This window comes from Prunus avium, chromosome 3, assembly GCF_965620075.1.
Source record: "Prunus avium chromosome 3, drPruAviu1.hap1.1, whole genome shotgun sequence".
NCBI lineage: Eukaryota > Viridiplantae > Streptophyta > Magnoliopsida > Rosales > Rosaceae > Prunus > Prunus avium.
Genome location: NC_142286.1, coordinates 31839080 through 31853197, shown reverse-complemented (window position 1 = coordinate 31853197; position 14118 = coordinate 31839080). Strand labels below are relative to the sequence as shown.

Here is a 14118-nt window from a genome sequence, read left to right as displayed (position 1 = left end):
TGTATTTTAATATTTTGTTTTAATTTTTGCTTGTAATTCATGTATTTTATTTTATTAGTAGTATTGGTTTTCTTTGAGTTACCAAAGAAACTATTAAATAAAATTCCTTTTTATTCAAAACATTCCATACTTAAAAAACTAACCACAACCAAAGCATTAAAAATATAAAAACAAACGAACCACAACCAAAGCATAAAAAAACCAAACATAACTAAACATAAAACATAAACATTAAAATCTTAAAAAATTCTTGTCTTCACTTCATTTCATTCACCGTCATTGCCTTTCACCGCCCATAAATGCTCCATTAAGTCAACTTGACGGCATTCATGAATATACGACGATTGCATCTCCGTATTTCGATCAATCATACGGTGCATGAAACGACCATCTCTAACCAATGGTTCATGCTCCAATGGTTCTCCATTTGGCCCTATTGGTTTTTCATAAATTCTTGTCAAGGCCGTGTTCCTGGGATCCTCTTCGTACACCTCTTCAGCTTCGTAATCATACTCATCCTCCACAATCATGTTATGGAGGATGATGCATGTCATCATTATGCTCCTCAACACCTCCTCATCAAACATACGTGCCGCACCTCTAATGATCGCCCACCGAGCTTGGAGGATACCAAAGCACCTCTCCACATCTTTTCTGTAACTCTCTTGATGGGTAGCAAATAATTTTTGCTTCTGGGTTCGGGGATGCGGAATTGATTTCACAAATGTTGTCCACCTCGGGTAGATGCCGTCAGCTAGATAATACCCAGTTTGGTAGACGGTATTATTGATTTCATATGTGACTTTCAGGGCTTCTCCTCTCAAAACATCGTTGAACACCGGGGATTGACCTAGGACGTTCAAGTCATTTTGTGATCCAGCAACTCCAAAGAAGGCGTGCCAAACCCATGTATCGAATCCTGCAACAGCTTCAAGGATGATACTTTTTTGGCCTTTCCGATTTCCGTAATCTCCCTGCCAAGCGGTTGGGCAATTCTTCCATTGCCAGTGCATGCAGTCGATGCTACCAATCATTCCTGGAAATCCTCTCCGTTCGGCTTTCTGTAGAAGTCGTTGCAAGTCCCTGGGCGTAGGTCTGTGCAGGTAGTCCTTGGTGTACAGATTTTCAACTGCATCGCAAAATCTAACCAAACTCTCCAAAGCAGTGGACTTCCCCATTCGGGCAATCTCATCCACCTGATCAGCAGATGCACCATACGCCAACATTCGTATAGCAGCTGTGAACTTTTGTTCGGGAAGCAGTCCCAAAACACCAGCACAATTTCTCTTTTGAACAAAGTATTCATCATAATTGCAAATATCATGCATGACTTTATTGAACAGATGTTGGGATAAAATAATCTTCCATACGATTCTTACCCCGAGAATGCCTATGTCTGTCAACATTTGCTGCACGGCCTTCATGTGAACCACGACTGCTCTGGTTTTCTTCATCAAGCAAAGCCACAGCCATGACAAGTTGCTGATCTAGATCTCTCTGGGCTCTTTTGCTTGCAGCTCGTCTACGCCTTCTTTCTCTTATTTCTCGCTCTTGCCTCTCCAAGACCTCCTCCATGTCCGACATTGAGAATGGAATATGGAATCTGAAATATGAAATCTAAAATCTGAGAAATGAAATTTTTGAGAAGATGTAGTGTGAGAGGTTTGTGGAGCTGAGCCTTAGTTTTATAGAAAAATTTAGGTCGATAGACATGACACGTGGCACAATTTTATAGGGTGAAAATCTTATCCGAAATTTGAAATTCAAATGAAATTTTTCGAAAATGTGAAATTCAAATGAAAAGGTGAAATTCAAATGAAATTTATCTGAAATTTGAAATTCATATGACACGTGGCGCAATTTTTTAGGTTGAAAATCTTATCCGAAATTTGAAATTCAGATGACATTTATCTGAAATTTGAAATTGAAATGAAAAGTTGAAATTCAAATGAAATTTATCTGAAATTTGAAATTTAGATGAAATTTATATGAAATTTAGATGAAATTTATATGAAATTTAAAATTTGAAATTTATCCAAAATTTGAAACAAAAATTTATCTGAAATTTGAAACTAAAAATCTTATCTGAAAATCTTCTCCGAATATTTTATCCGAAAATATTGTCCAAATTAATTGTTTAGGTAAACAAATTTGTGAAAAAAACAAAAAATTGAATAGTACTTGCCCTTTGCCCGGGCAACTGCTGGAAGTGCAACTTACTATTTACAAGGGTAGACACTATTGAGGTGAATAGTGTCAGCCTTAGCCCCCCCTTGCCATGGCAAGGGTTTGACTGCTGGAAGTGCCCTCATGGGTGGAACCACAAATGGCAAGGCTGACACTATTCACGTAAATAGTGGCAGCCCTTGCTTGCCCTTGCCCTTGCCCTAGACTTAGCCCTTATGGGTGGAGATGCTCTTAACAACTACAGTTATCTTAGGTTTTGTTCAATTTCTTGATAGGATTTTTAGTACCTGCGCAAACAGGGTTAAAATCACTTAAAATACTTGCAAGAATACAAGGATATTGTAGTATAGATGCTCATGCAAGGTCGTTGTCCCCAAAGATTGTTTGACTAATTTGTAATTAAACTAACTCTTAATTAATAACTAAATAGAATTTATCAAAGATGTGAAATTTATGAATTTGAAAAGATTAACTTGACAATAAAAGAAATCTGAAAGTTGGGAGGTAATAATAGCAGAGAATAAAAACGTTTTAAAAATTAATAATATAGAGAGAAACTAGGGTTTAGCCGTCGCCGTCACAATCCTATGCAACTGTATCAATTACTTATGAATTTCCACATATTTGCTTTGAAGGTTAGGTTTTCCTAATGTATATTCTCCTTGTGATGTTCAAGCGAAAACGTATATCTAACATGCAATCCGTCTGTGATGTTCAGATCAAATATAAACATGCAAGACTCATTAAGCTTTGTGAAAACCCTTTGAAAAACCATGCAACCCTTAAGAGCGTGATGTTCGCCTTAAGTGAACTTACAATTACTAATCACAAGAAGCCCTCCTCAATTTCAGGGTGATGTTCCAACAGAAATTGCATCAAATTACTTGTCTAAATATCCTAATGGTGATCAGTCATTAAAATAGATAGATAGTTTAAACACAGTGATTAATAATTCAAAGCAAACATGCATCCATTCATAAGCAAATTAATAAAATTACATATTCATGCTAAGGCTTATGGCCTCGCCCTAGCAATAGGAATTAGTTACGCATACTCATAACTAAAATCCAAGAAAATATCATTCGAATGAATAAGAATAAAAACACCTGGAAGTAGAAGCTCCCCAAAAACCCTAACCAACGTCGCGTTCCAAAGCCAAAAGAGAGTTCCCAAAAAAATATCTGAAACATAACTTATATACCTCCTAAAACTCAGCTCCCCAATCTCCACAAGGAAACTAGGTTAAAATAAAATAAAACTAGGAAATAAAGTCCAAATTGGACTAGGAGAATCTGCCAACAATCTGCCCAGCCACGTTTTAGGCTCAAATCTCCTCCAAATCAGGCCCAAGATAGCTTGTTTTAAAGATAAAAACGTTCTGAACACTTCTCCAGAAGGCCACGAACCCATTTGAGGTCATCTTGGGCTCCAAAACGCAATAAAAGCCCAAACCGTCACTATTCCAGCACCGTGCATTGCTCCTTTATTTTATTGCCAGAGAATAACCGCTTGGTAGAAAAATCTGAAATTTTGATACGATCAAGCTAAGTGACTCACGAACGTCCTCCAACTGGAATTACTCCAAAATTCATCCATTTGATTATGTTTTGCTCCGGAGGAAGTCAAAAGTCCTATATTGGAAATATAATTCAAAGTATCAAAATTCTTCCAAAATATTAACCAAAATATACTAAGAATAGGGTTAAATATATAATATAAAATATGCCCATCATAATCTATGTGCGTAACTTGCTCAAATGCAAATTATTTATAGGGCAAAGTGTATTGGGCTAGCTACCTACCTTTCAAGGTGTATCTCACTACCTTTAATTCAAGGTGTATCTCACTACCTTTAAAAAAATTGACACCTGTCCATGAAAATGCTCCTCTTTTCCAGGTTTGCTCTTTCTATATAAACACTTAAGCTTCGATTATTGGTCAAACAAAAAAAAGGTTCGATTATTGGTTCTACTTGTTACCACTCACTCAATTTGCCAAAAGATTTAGTCTTTTTAGTAAGATCGGACCTCAGGATCTTCTTTCAGTGCACTTTAATTAAGGTTGTTTGTTTTGTCCTCGTATTTTAATTCCATGTCTTGTCCTTCTAATAATTATTAAGCCTTTGTTGGATGACTGGTAGATATCATTAATTAATTAATTAATTAATATAATTTATATTGACCTTGATGCATAACCAAACATGCACGCCAAAATTAATTTAAAAAAGGTATGCATAATTAAACCCGTAAAACACCCCGACTCTAATTTACGTAGATCGTACCGATATGAGTCCGTAGACACATAATGAGCTTGAATCGGAGTTGTAACAAAAAAGATACGATCAAAATACACTCAGTGGCATAATCGTAAATAATTCAAAACCGGTTTTTAAAAAAACCAGAAAATTTCCTCTCTCTCTCTCCTATGTGCGCACGAACACCCCCCCCCCCCGGCACTGTTCATTCGAACGGATTTTGAGCCAGCGCCGCCACGTCCGACCTCCACTCTGGCCGAGACTGGACCCAAAGCGACCGACCAGGTCCCGCCGTCGCAACCCAGGCCACCCCCGCCGCTAATGGCAGCTCTAGCCGCCGGAAAATCGAGAGGAAAGGCCTATTTTTGTTCAAAATTTCTCCGCCGTCATTCTCCCTCCTCCGGCGGCCACCAATGCAATCGAGTGAGGTATGGTTTCTCACCTATTTTTTGTGCTCTAGCTGATGGTTGGGTAGGATTTGATCAATTCCTAGTGTAGGTAACTCAATTTATAACCCTAAGTTTAGCCGGTTTTTGGATTGAAATTTTAGCCACTTCCGGCTATTTTTCAGGGTAGGTCCAAGAACAAAAGTGGCTCCAATCGATGTCCTGAACCTAGGGTAGGAATCTTGGCCCTTATTTTTGAGATTTTCCGGTGAGTGGTATCACTTTGGACACCCACGCGCTGCATGTGCATGTGGTGGCGCGTGGGCATTGTGTCCCGATGTAATCCCCTTGTTGTCACGAGCGCGTAGGTGTGCTCAGATTCTAATTTGGATGTTGTTTGAGTCTCGAACGGATTTTGCTTATTGTGCGTTATCCAGGTTCGATAGGTTCGGACCGTTGGATCGTCTTGAATTTAATATATGTTGATCTAGGCATTCTTAGGATCGTATAGGATTTCATGGATTGTGAATCAGAGTCCCGTATACTCCGTTTTAGTAATTCAAAGTTTAACTTAATAATAACCGTCTGGTCGCCCGAATGTGATTTATCCGACCGTCCGATCCGAATGAAACTTACATGACGTATTTTCTAAATCTTGTGGAACCCATAGGAACATTCGGATCATAAAACGGAGGTCGTGGGCCCCGCGGGCCCGATTGACCAAATTTTGGAGTTTGACCCTTGGTTGATAGTGTGTCTTCCGAGAGTTTCACCCTTCGAAAAGTATTAGGATAACCTTGTAAATGAGTCTTAATTGTTATTTGAGTTTTGTTGACTATGTCGGGTTTTTGAGATGGTTCTATAATATCGTATGAATTCTTAGATTATTAGTTTGATAATTGAGGTTGTGGAATGGTTGAGTATGAGACACTTGATCGATGGTTTTTGAAAGCGAGTCTAGGGTCTCGGCTTTGATTATTAGTATTTAAGTGGACGTTTGTCTTTAAGAGTGTTTAGTTCTTTTAATATGTAATTTATGTGAAAACAAGTGTTGATTCTTTTTATTTAAATTGTTTTAGGATCTTTATGAAATTTATGCTCATGTGAATGATCGTTGGTTTAAAATAGTATTATTCTCATTGATTAAATTGCCATGCAATCTACTATGGATTTATATGACCATGGAATGAATATTTATATATATATATATTTATTTATTTATAACTAGATCGCTAAATTGTGAGTATTTCTATTATTTGATATTCCAGATTATAATTATTCGGAATACTGATTATATATGTTTAGAAATTGATATTCATTCTTTGATGAAATAATTGGACAAAAGATTTATATGAGTTAAGATGCCTTGTGATGGTAATATGAATATGTGGTTGCACTATGCTAAGTACCCTCTCTTGATTGTTGGGCCCACTCGTGGCGTTGGAACTTCCGACATGTGGGCATATATGAGTTTATTGTTAGTGTCACACATGGCGTTGGATCTTCTGGCGTGTGATAAAGTTGTCTACACGCATAGGATTTAGTGTTATGGTACCCACACGTGGCGTTGGAACTTCCGGCGTGTGGGCATATATGATTTTATTGTTAGTATCACACGTGGTGTTGGATCTTCCGGCGTGTGATAAAGTAGTCCGCGCGCGTAGTACATGGTTTGGTTTGACCACACGTGGCGTTGGATCTTCTGGCGTGTGGGCTCAATGAAATACTAGTTACCTTGCCACACATGGCGTTGGATTATCCGGCGTGTGGGCATGGATGGTTATGTTATTAGCTTATTACACGTGACGTTGGATTATCCGGTGTGTGATAAAGGATTCATATACTTGGCTTACTGTTACTTTAGTACGCATGACATTGGACTCTCCGGCGTGTAGTAAAGTAACAGAGAGAGGAAAAATGGATTATTTTACTATATCAGGGAAAGATTAATATCTAAAAAGAATTATGTTTGGTGTGACATGATTTGAATGAAAGGAAAAAGATAATTGTAAAATATAACTTATTTGTACTACTAAAATTGATTGTATATTATCAGGCTCGTGAATATGGATGGAAGAACTACGTGTGGTTTGATCCCTCGCAAAAGGGATACGTAGGTAGCCTGGGGTCTTACCTAGGTGCAGCCGCGAACTAAAGTTATTTTTGGTACTATGATTTAGTCGTTTGGAGCTAGTCTCGCCTCTTTGGGTCTTTGGATGAGTATGGTTTCAACTTTGTCGATGGTCCTTAAACTCGTTTGAAAACAAGGCTTGATTGATTGATTATTCGTTTTCCTGTTCGGCTAAGTGAGTGCTGTTAAAATGTGGTTGTGGTCAAGACAGCTTTGAAACCCGTTTTTGTAAGATCCCACATCAACCAACGGAGAGGGGGTTGATGTGCCTTATATGTACATACCTACATCCATCTAGCACGAGGCCTTTTGGGAGCTCGCTGGCTTCGGAGTCATGGGAACTTCGAAGTTAAGCGAGTTGGGGGCTAGAGCAATCCCAGGATGGGTGACCTACTGGAAAGTTGCTCGTGAGCTCCTAAAAATAAAACTATGAGGGCAGAGAGGGGGGCCCAAAGCGGACAATATTGTGCTACGGTGGAGCCGATCCCAGGATGTGACAGTTTTGGATCATTGTACGATTTAGACCACGCCCTTAATCTACTTGCAAGTGTGATTGATTATTAAATATCGTATGATGGAAATTGGGAAGTTATAGTAAGTGGATTACGGTGGGCATGCTTAAATTAGTTTGAGTTCATTAATTGCATTATTTAATTTCGTTATTTAACTTAAGAGCATTGTTGGTGGTTTCGCTTCGAAATTATTTGAAGGCCGGGGGCCCTTGTTGTAAACTATTGAATTATCTGATGCATGCAGCCAGTTGTGGATAAACTGTGTTTTTAACAGGTTGAGAAATTTGGGAAATGTCCAATTTACAGGGGAGACTCTGCCGAAATTTCAGCAGAAATCTCGGTTCTTAGTAAGTGAGCCCAACATCGGTAAGAAGTCGGAATTTTCCATAGGATTTGTCTCGAGTTCCAAGGAATTTGGGACGGGTCCTGTCATACTATCTGTTTTTATTGTAAATACTTTGAGAAAATATTATATGAACCTCAAATATAAGATTGTAATAAATAAAAAGAATATATGTATACACTTTTTACTCAAATTCTAGTATAGTACTACAAAATATTTTTCAAAATTGTGAATCTTGACTAAAAATATTAATTTTAGAATAATTTCCCAAAAAACAAAGCATGAAATTCAAAACTAAAAGAAATCATCAATCACCATACCTATTAATTAAACAATTCGGACTTCAACTTTCATTGAAACATGTAGAAATAATTGGTAAAAGTGTTTGTCAATAGAAAGTTTCGTTGTCATAGTTCAAAAATGTGAAATTGACCTGAATGTGTTTTATTTATTGATTTTATTCGACTAGGTTAACTAGCTTAGATTATGAATTTAATCAATAAGTGGGCCTTTTTCGAGCATAGCTCTTCTTAATTTTGAATTGAATAATTGGGCAGGTAGGGAGTCGTTCTATATGGTGAGGGTGCAATATTATATAGACCATATGGACCTTCATATTAGCCACATGATTCATCTAAATAGTAACTTCACTGAAGTTTAATGAAATGATCATGTTCATATTAGCCACATGATTCATCTAAATAGTAACTTCACTGAAGTTTAATGACATGATCATATGACTAATAATATGAAGGTCCACATGAGGGGGTCCATATGGAACCCTCACTATAGAATTTTGCACTAGGTAGGGGTACTCGGCATGGGTTGGGTTAGGTTGGTTTTGTTTCCAACCCCATATATAGCGGTTTATATTTTTTGGACCAAAGATCTGCTCATTATTAGGTCAACCCAACCCAACCCTTTTGTGATCTAGTTGGGTGGTTCGGTCGAGTTAACTCAAAATTAACCATATTTTTATATTTTAGTTCCAGCTCGTACATAGCAGTTTATGATTTTTTAAAACCAATATCCGCTCATTATTATGCCAACCCGACCCAACCCTCTAATTATTGAATTGGGCGATTCGGTCAAATTGACCGGGAAATTGTGCCCACCCTAATATATGTATATATATGGCATAAATTGTTACATCACTTGGGCTCGTTTGGTACACCGTATTAGACTTTGGATAGGAGTAAATAGTCTATGTCAGGTGTTTGGTGTCAACTTGTATTATTTAATTACCCGACTATTCTATACGGGTTGGGCTTTTAATACTCTCCTTACCTGACTAACTAATACAACCCACACACCCCGGATTAGATAATACACGCTTAATTATACGGCTAGGGAAATAGAACACCCGTTTTACGAAAAAAGTCAGACGCTCTTTTCATCTTCTTCTCCCTAGGATTCTTCTCTGCTATATATCTTCTCGACATGTTATTTTCTTCACTCTTCTCCAGGTATCCATCTCTCACTCTCTCTCTTTTTCACACTCTCTCCAATATGCTTCTTCTTACTTCTTCTCTATTCTTTATATATTTCAATTTTATTAAATTTTTGTGGAAATTAGGTTATTAATTTTTCTTTTTTGACATTTTTTTTAATCTAATGTTTTCTTTGTATGTGATATATTGATTCGACGTTGTGGGAATATTTAGATTGTTGGTATTAAACATAGTAGTGCTAGTTTTCGTCCAAAAGCAAACAACTGTGCTAGTGTTGGTAGTTTAGTTGAATACATACATACTTGACGATTAGGAGAGCAAAATTACAAAATTAAAATTGTATGAACCTGAATTCTAGGAACCTTTTTTTTTTTTTTTTTTTCTGGGTGACCATGGGCCCTTTCTGATGTTTTCCTCTTGAACCATTCTTGATTAATAAATTTTCTCTTTTCCTTTTCTTTTTACGATTCCCAAGCTTGTGGCCTTGGCTCTTTTGATTGCAATGCTTCTGTTCTGCTACTACTGTCTCCTTCTTCTTGTTGTACATGGATTCCCAAGCTTGTGGCCTTGGCTCTTTTGATTGCAATGCTTCTGTTCTGCTACTACTTTCTCCTTCTTCTTGTTGTACATGGAAACCTTGATGTCCAGTATAGACATATGTAGATCAATATTCATAATACAATTCTAATAGTTAAACCACATATATTTATGTATATGCAAGCGGGATGGTATTTTGTAGTCTTCTGTCATGTCTCAATTTCCATTAAAATTATCAAAGATTTTTATTTTATTTTTAAAATAGTCTAATCTGATGTTATCCGGAACATCACCAAACACAGTATAACTTAGTCAGACTATTTATCCGGAACAGCACCAAACGCCTTATAATATTATGGATAAATAGTCAGTACTCTCCGGAACAGATTAGTACTATCCGACGGAAATTAGTCAGTACAATCCGACGTACCAAACGAGCCCAGTCTACAAAATATGATTAAAATGTTAAAATAATATAATTTCGGTGACCACATTTTGAATTTATATACGCACTCATGTTGGTCCAAGTATTTCGAAAAGTTAGTCATTGATTGATAAATAGTCAACTTTTCCAGCCCAAAATTATACGTGCAAAGAAACATCACTTGATCAAGACATCAAGGAAACAACTTGATCAAGACAAAGAGACAACTTCCGTTTCTTGGTGATGTAAGGACTAAGGAATATGCTATACAATAATTCGGTTCATTTACCTTCAAAATTAAAGCGTGCCCTCTTCAATTCTATCATTTTGGGTTACAACATCACTGATGGGGATCGGGGTCCGAACACAGGTCACCAACAACACACACGAGCATCGAAATCTAGGGCTAGTGCAAACTCACAGATATCATAGCAAATCCATGCAACAAATAAACTATTTCAATAATCATCAACATAAACTCCCCTACCACTATTACATTAGCCTTATTTATGGCCTTTACAAGACTTGGGCACCAAGACTACTTGGTCCAAAAGTAAACTAATTAATTATAAAATCAAACATAAATAATAAAAGATATCCTAAAACTATCTAAATAAAAAAAATAACAATATCACATGAAATAACTAATTAAATGGTAAATATCCCTATGCTCCTGCATTAGACTATCTTGGTTGGAAAGAATTCATCCTCGAATTCAAGCCTTTGATTGAGGAAAATCCGAATAGAATATTCAATTGATTCATATTAATTATGGATCTTTTAGCACCTAATTGAAACCTTCCTTCTCAAATAAAAAGATATTTAAAATATTTGACCTTTCTGGAACAATTCCAGTTATCTTCTGCAACAAATCTCTCTTCCAAAGAATCGTCAATCCAAATGTCATTAAATTGACAAGATCAATGGAGTTCTCGGCAATCTTTCCTTCAAATGTGTCTTGCTTGTATTGCTTTAAAAGTGCATACCGAACTTCCTCTAGTTGCAGCTGCTTCAAGATTACACTAGATTCAACTTGTTTACTCTCACCAAATACTTTTTCAGAATTTTTCTCAACCCCAAAACAAATTTCACAATCGTCTTCTAAACAACGATCAAATATTGGAGGTAAATCTAAATTTAATAACTTTGATAAAGAACAAGATGCACCAAAATTACTAAATCCAGTTCTACCTTCAAAGACACAATGAGAATCACCGTTCCCCTCTTCACTTGACTCACACAGCGGAGTGCAACAATGAAAATGGCTATCTCCCTCATACTCCTCGTCTAGACTCCCATGGATTAGAATGTCGATCCAAGCTATTCGGTTCAGATAAGGGTTCACGCATCCCTCCTCGTTAGAACTCTTACATATCCGTGTTCGAGCTTCAATGCAAACGAAGCATTCCGTAAGTTGTAGTAGCATCCTCCTAATTTTTTCCATATCGTTGTAGTTGTCAACCCGAACCTCCATCCAAAAACCTCCCCGAGAAAGTAGATCTTGATGCATTAATACTTGGATATAAGTAGAAAGATTCAGCTGAGTACAACTTGCTTGCTAATAATACATATTTAGTTACACATATACACACAAAATATTCTTCAAAATTGTGAATTCTAACGTCCCGACCCAAATTTAAATTATTTGTTAATTTAATTAATTTATTAAATTGTGAAATTATAATTTTGCCCTCAGGATAGGGGTATTTTGGTCAATTTTTAATCCGAAATGATTTTGGGGAAATGATTGGTACTATTGCGTAGATCGTGTTGAGATGAGTTCGTAGACACATAGTGGGCTCAAATCGGAGTTGTAACAAAGAAGTTACGATAAAAAAAAGCTTAGTGGCATAACCGTAATTATTTGGAAAATGGTTTTTTAAAAACCAGATTTTCTCTCTCTCTCTCTCTCTCTCTCTCTCTCTCTCTCTCTCTCTCTCTCTCTTCCTCTCTCTGGTTCGCACAGCAGCGCCCACCCCCCCCCCCTCTCCCCCTCCTTGGCTGTTACTATTCATCCGATGGCTTTTTGGGCCACCACCGTCGCATTCAGCCACCATTTTGGGTGGCACCGGTCCCCAAAAAACCACCACCTCTTCCTCTTTCCATCCCGCCCCATCCCCGATGCCGACAACCACCACAGTCGCCAGAATATCACAAATCCGGCCGGTTTTACCCATAACTTCCTAGAGTTCATTCAGGCTATTCCGGCTACCAATTTCTTCGATCTAGGTATGCTTTTTCATCCTCTCAACGTGTTCTAGTTGATGGTTGGATTGTTTTGGATTTATTTCTGCGTTTTGAAACTCAAATTATCGCTTAAAGTTTTTTCCAGTTTCGGCTCTTAATTGCGGCTATTTCCGGTCACTTTTTGGCCATGGTCCAAGAACAAAAGTTGATCCACTCATTGTTCTGATCATGTAGGTATAGGTCTTGACTGGCGGTTTGGAGATTTTCCGATCGCCGAAATCGCTTTGGCCACCCATGCTCTGCCGGCGTATGTGGTGGCGCATGGGCCACTTTGTGGCAAGTCTTTGGGTCCTAAAATGATCCCCATGTCATCCCGAGCACAACAGTATGCTCAGATTTGAAATTGGTTATCGTATGACTGTCGATCGGATTATGCATATTAGGCATTATCCAAGTTCAATATGTTCAGATGGGATCGACTCCATTTTCAAATATGTTGATCTAGGCATCTCTCGGATCATGTGGGAATTCGCAGATCGTGAATCGGAGTCCCGAACATGTATAATAAACCATGTTGCGTTAAACGATACCATCCGATCGTGTGATCGCGAGTGATCTGACCGTTTGATTTGGACCAAATTTGCAGGACATGTATAATAAATCCTGTTGAACCCGTAGGAACTTTCAGATCAGAAATCGGAGGTCGTGGGCCCTGCTGGCCTGATTGACCAAATTTGGGCAGTTTGACCCTTGGTTGACCATGAGTCTTCCGAGGTAATTTCACCCTTCGAGGAGTACTAGAACGACCTTATTAATGAGTCTTGACTGTTATTTGAGTTATGTTGATTATGTGGGATTATAAGATTGTTTTATAGCATCGTATGGAATTATTGGATATTAGTTTGATAATTGAAGTGGAAGGGATGAGTATGTGATACTTGATTGACGGGTTGTGAAAGTGAGTCTTGGGTCCCGGCTATAATTATTAGTAAATAAGTGGACCTTTGTTTTAAGTATACTTCATTCTTTTACTATGGAATTTCTTGCATAATGAGTTTAGATTGAAAATTGATTCAATATGGGTTAATGAGGATATGAGATATTTTAAAGCTTATTACTTATCATTAATTAATATTATTACGATTATTAATAAAGTATATGGATTGGGTAGTATCGGGTTATTTACGAAAGTATATTGTTTTAATTGTCGGATACAGTATTTTATGGAAATTATGTGTAAACAAGTGTTGATTTCTATTTGAATTATTTTCGGGTCTTTATGGAATTTATGCTTTTGTGAGTGGACATTGTTTTGAAATAGCATTATTTCCATTGATTAAATTACCATGCATCTATTATGGACTTTTATGATTATGGAATGGATATATATATCTCTAAATTGTGAATATTTCTATTATTTTGATATTTTAAGTTATAATTATTCGGAATATGGATTATATATGTTGAGAAATTGATATTCACTTTGTGATTCAATAAATAGGAAAGAGATTGATATGAGTTAGGGTACTTTGTGATTTTTATGTGAATATGGGATTACACCATGCTACGTCCCTCCCTTGGTTATGGGACCCACACGTGGCGTAGGATTATCCGGCGTGTGAGCGTATATGTTTATGTTATTAGCTTATCACACATGGCGTTGAATTATCCGACGTGTGATAAAGCAATATACATGCGTAGAACAT

At 37.2% G+C, this 14118-nt stretch overlaps 1 protein-coding gene across 1 annotated transcript; it reads right to left on the bottom strand.

Annotated features, from left to right (window-relative positions):
• Window positions 1-266: 266 nt before the first annotated feature.
• Window positions 267-1575, bottom strand: LOC110751721 (uncharacterized). The gene is made up of 3 exons (XM_088250655.1): window positions 1405-1575; window positions 573-1286; window positions 267-518 (listed from the first exon to the last, which is right to left on the bottom strand). The coding sequence occupies exons 1-3, from the start codon at window positions 1573-1575 to the stop codon at window positions 267-269; spliced, it is 1137 nt and encodes a 378-aa protein (XP_088106781.1).
• Window positions 1576-14118: the final 12543 nt, after the last annotated feature.

What these genes read in the sequence shown, in the direction of transcription:
- LOC110751721 (XM_088250655.1), bottom strand. Translation starts at nt 1,575, where the DNA reads ATGGAGGAGGTCTTGGAGAGGCAAGAGCGAGAAATAAGAGAAAGAAGG. An exon ending in ATGAAGGCCGTGCAGCAAAT is followed by an intron (nt 1,287 to 1,404) that starts GTTGACAGACAT and finishes TTTGTTCAAAAG; the next exon opens with AGAAATTGTGCTGGTGTTTT. An exon ending in CACGTATGTTTGATGAGGAG is followed by an intron (nt 519 to 572) that starts GTGTTGAGGAGC and finishes ATGATTGTGGAG; the next exon opens with GATGAGTATGATTACGAAGC.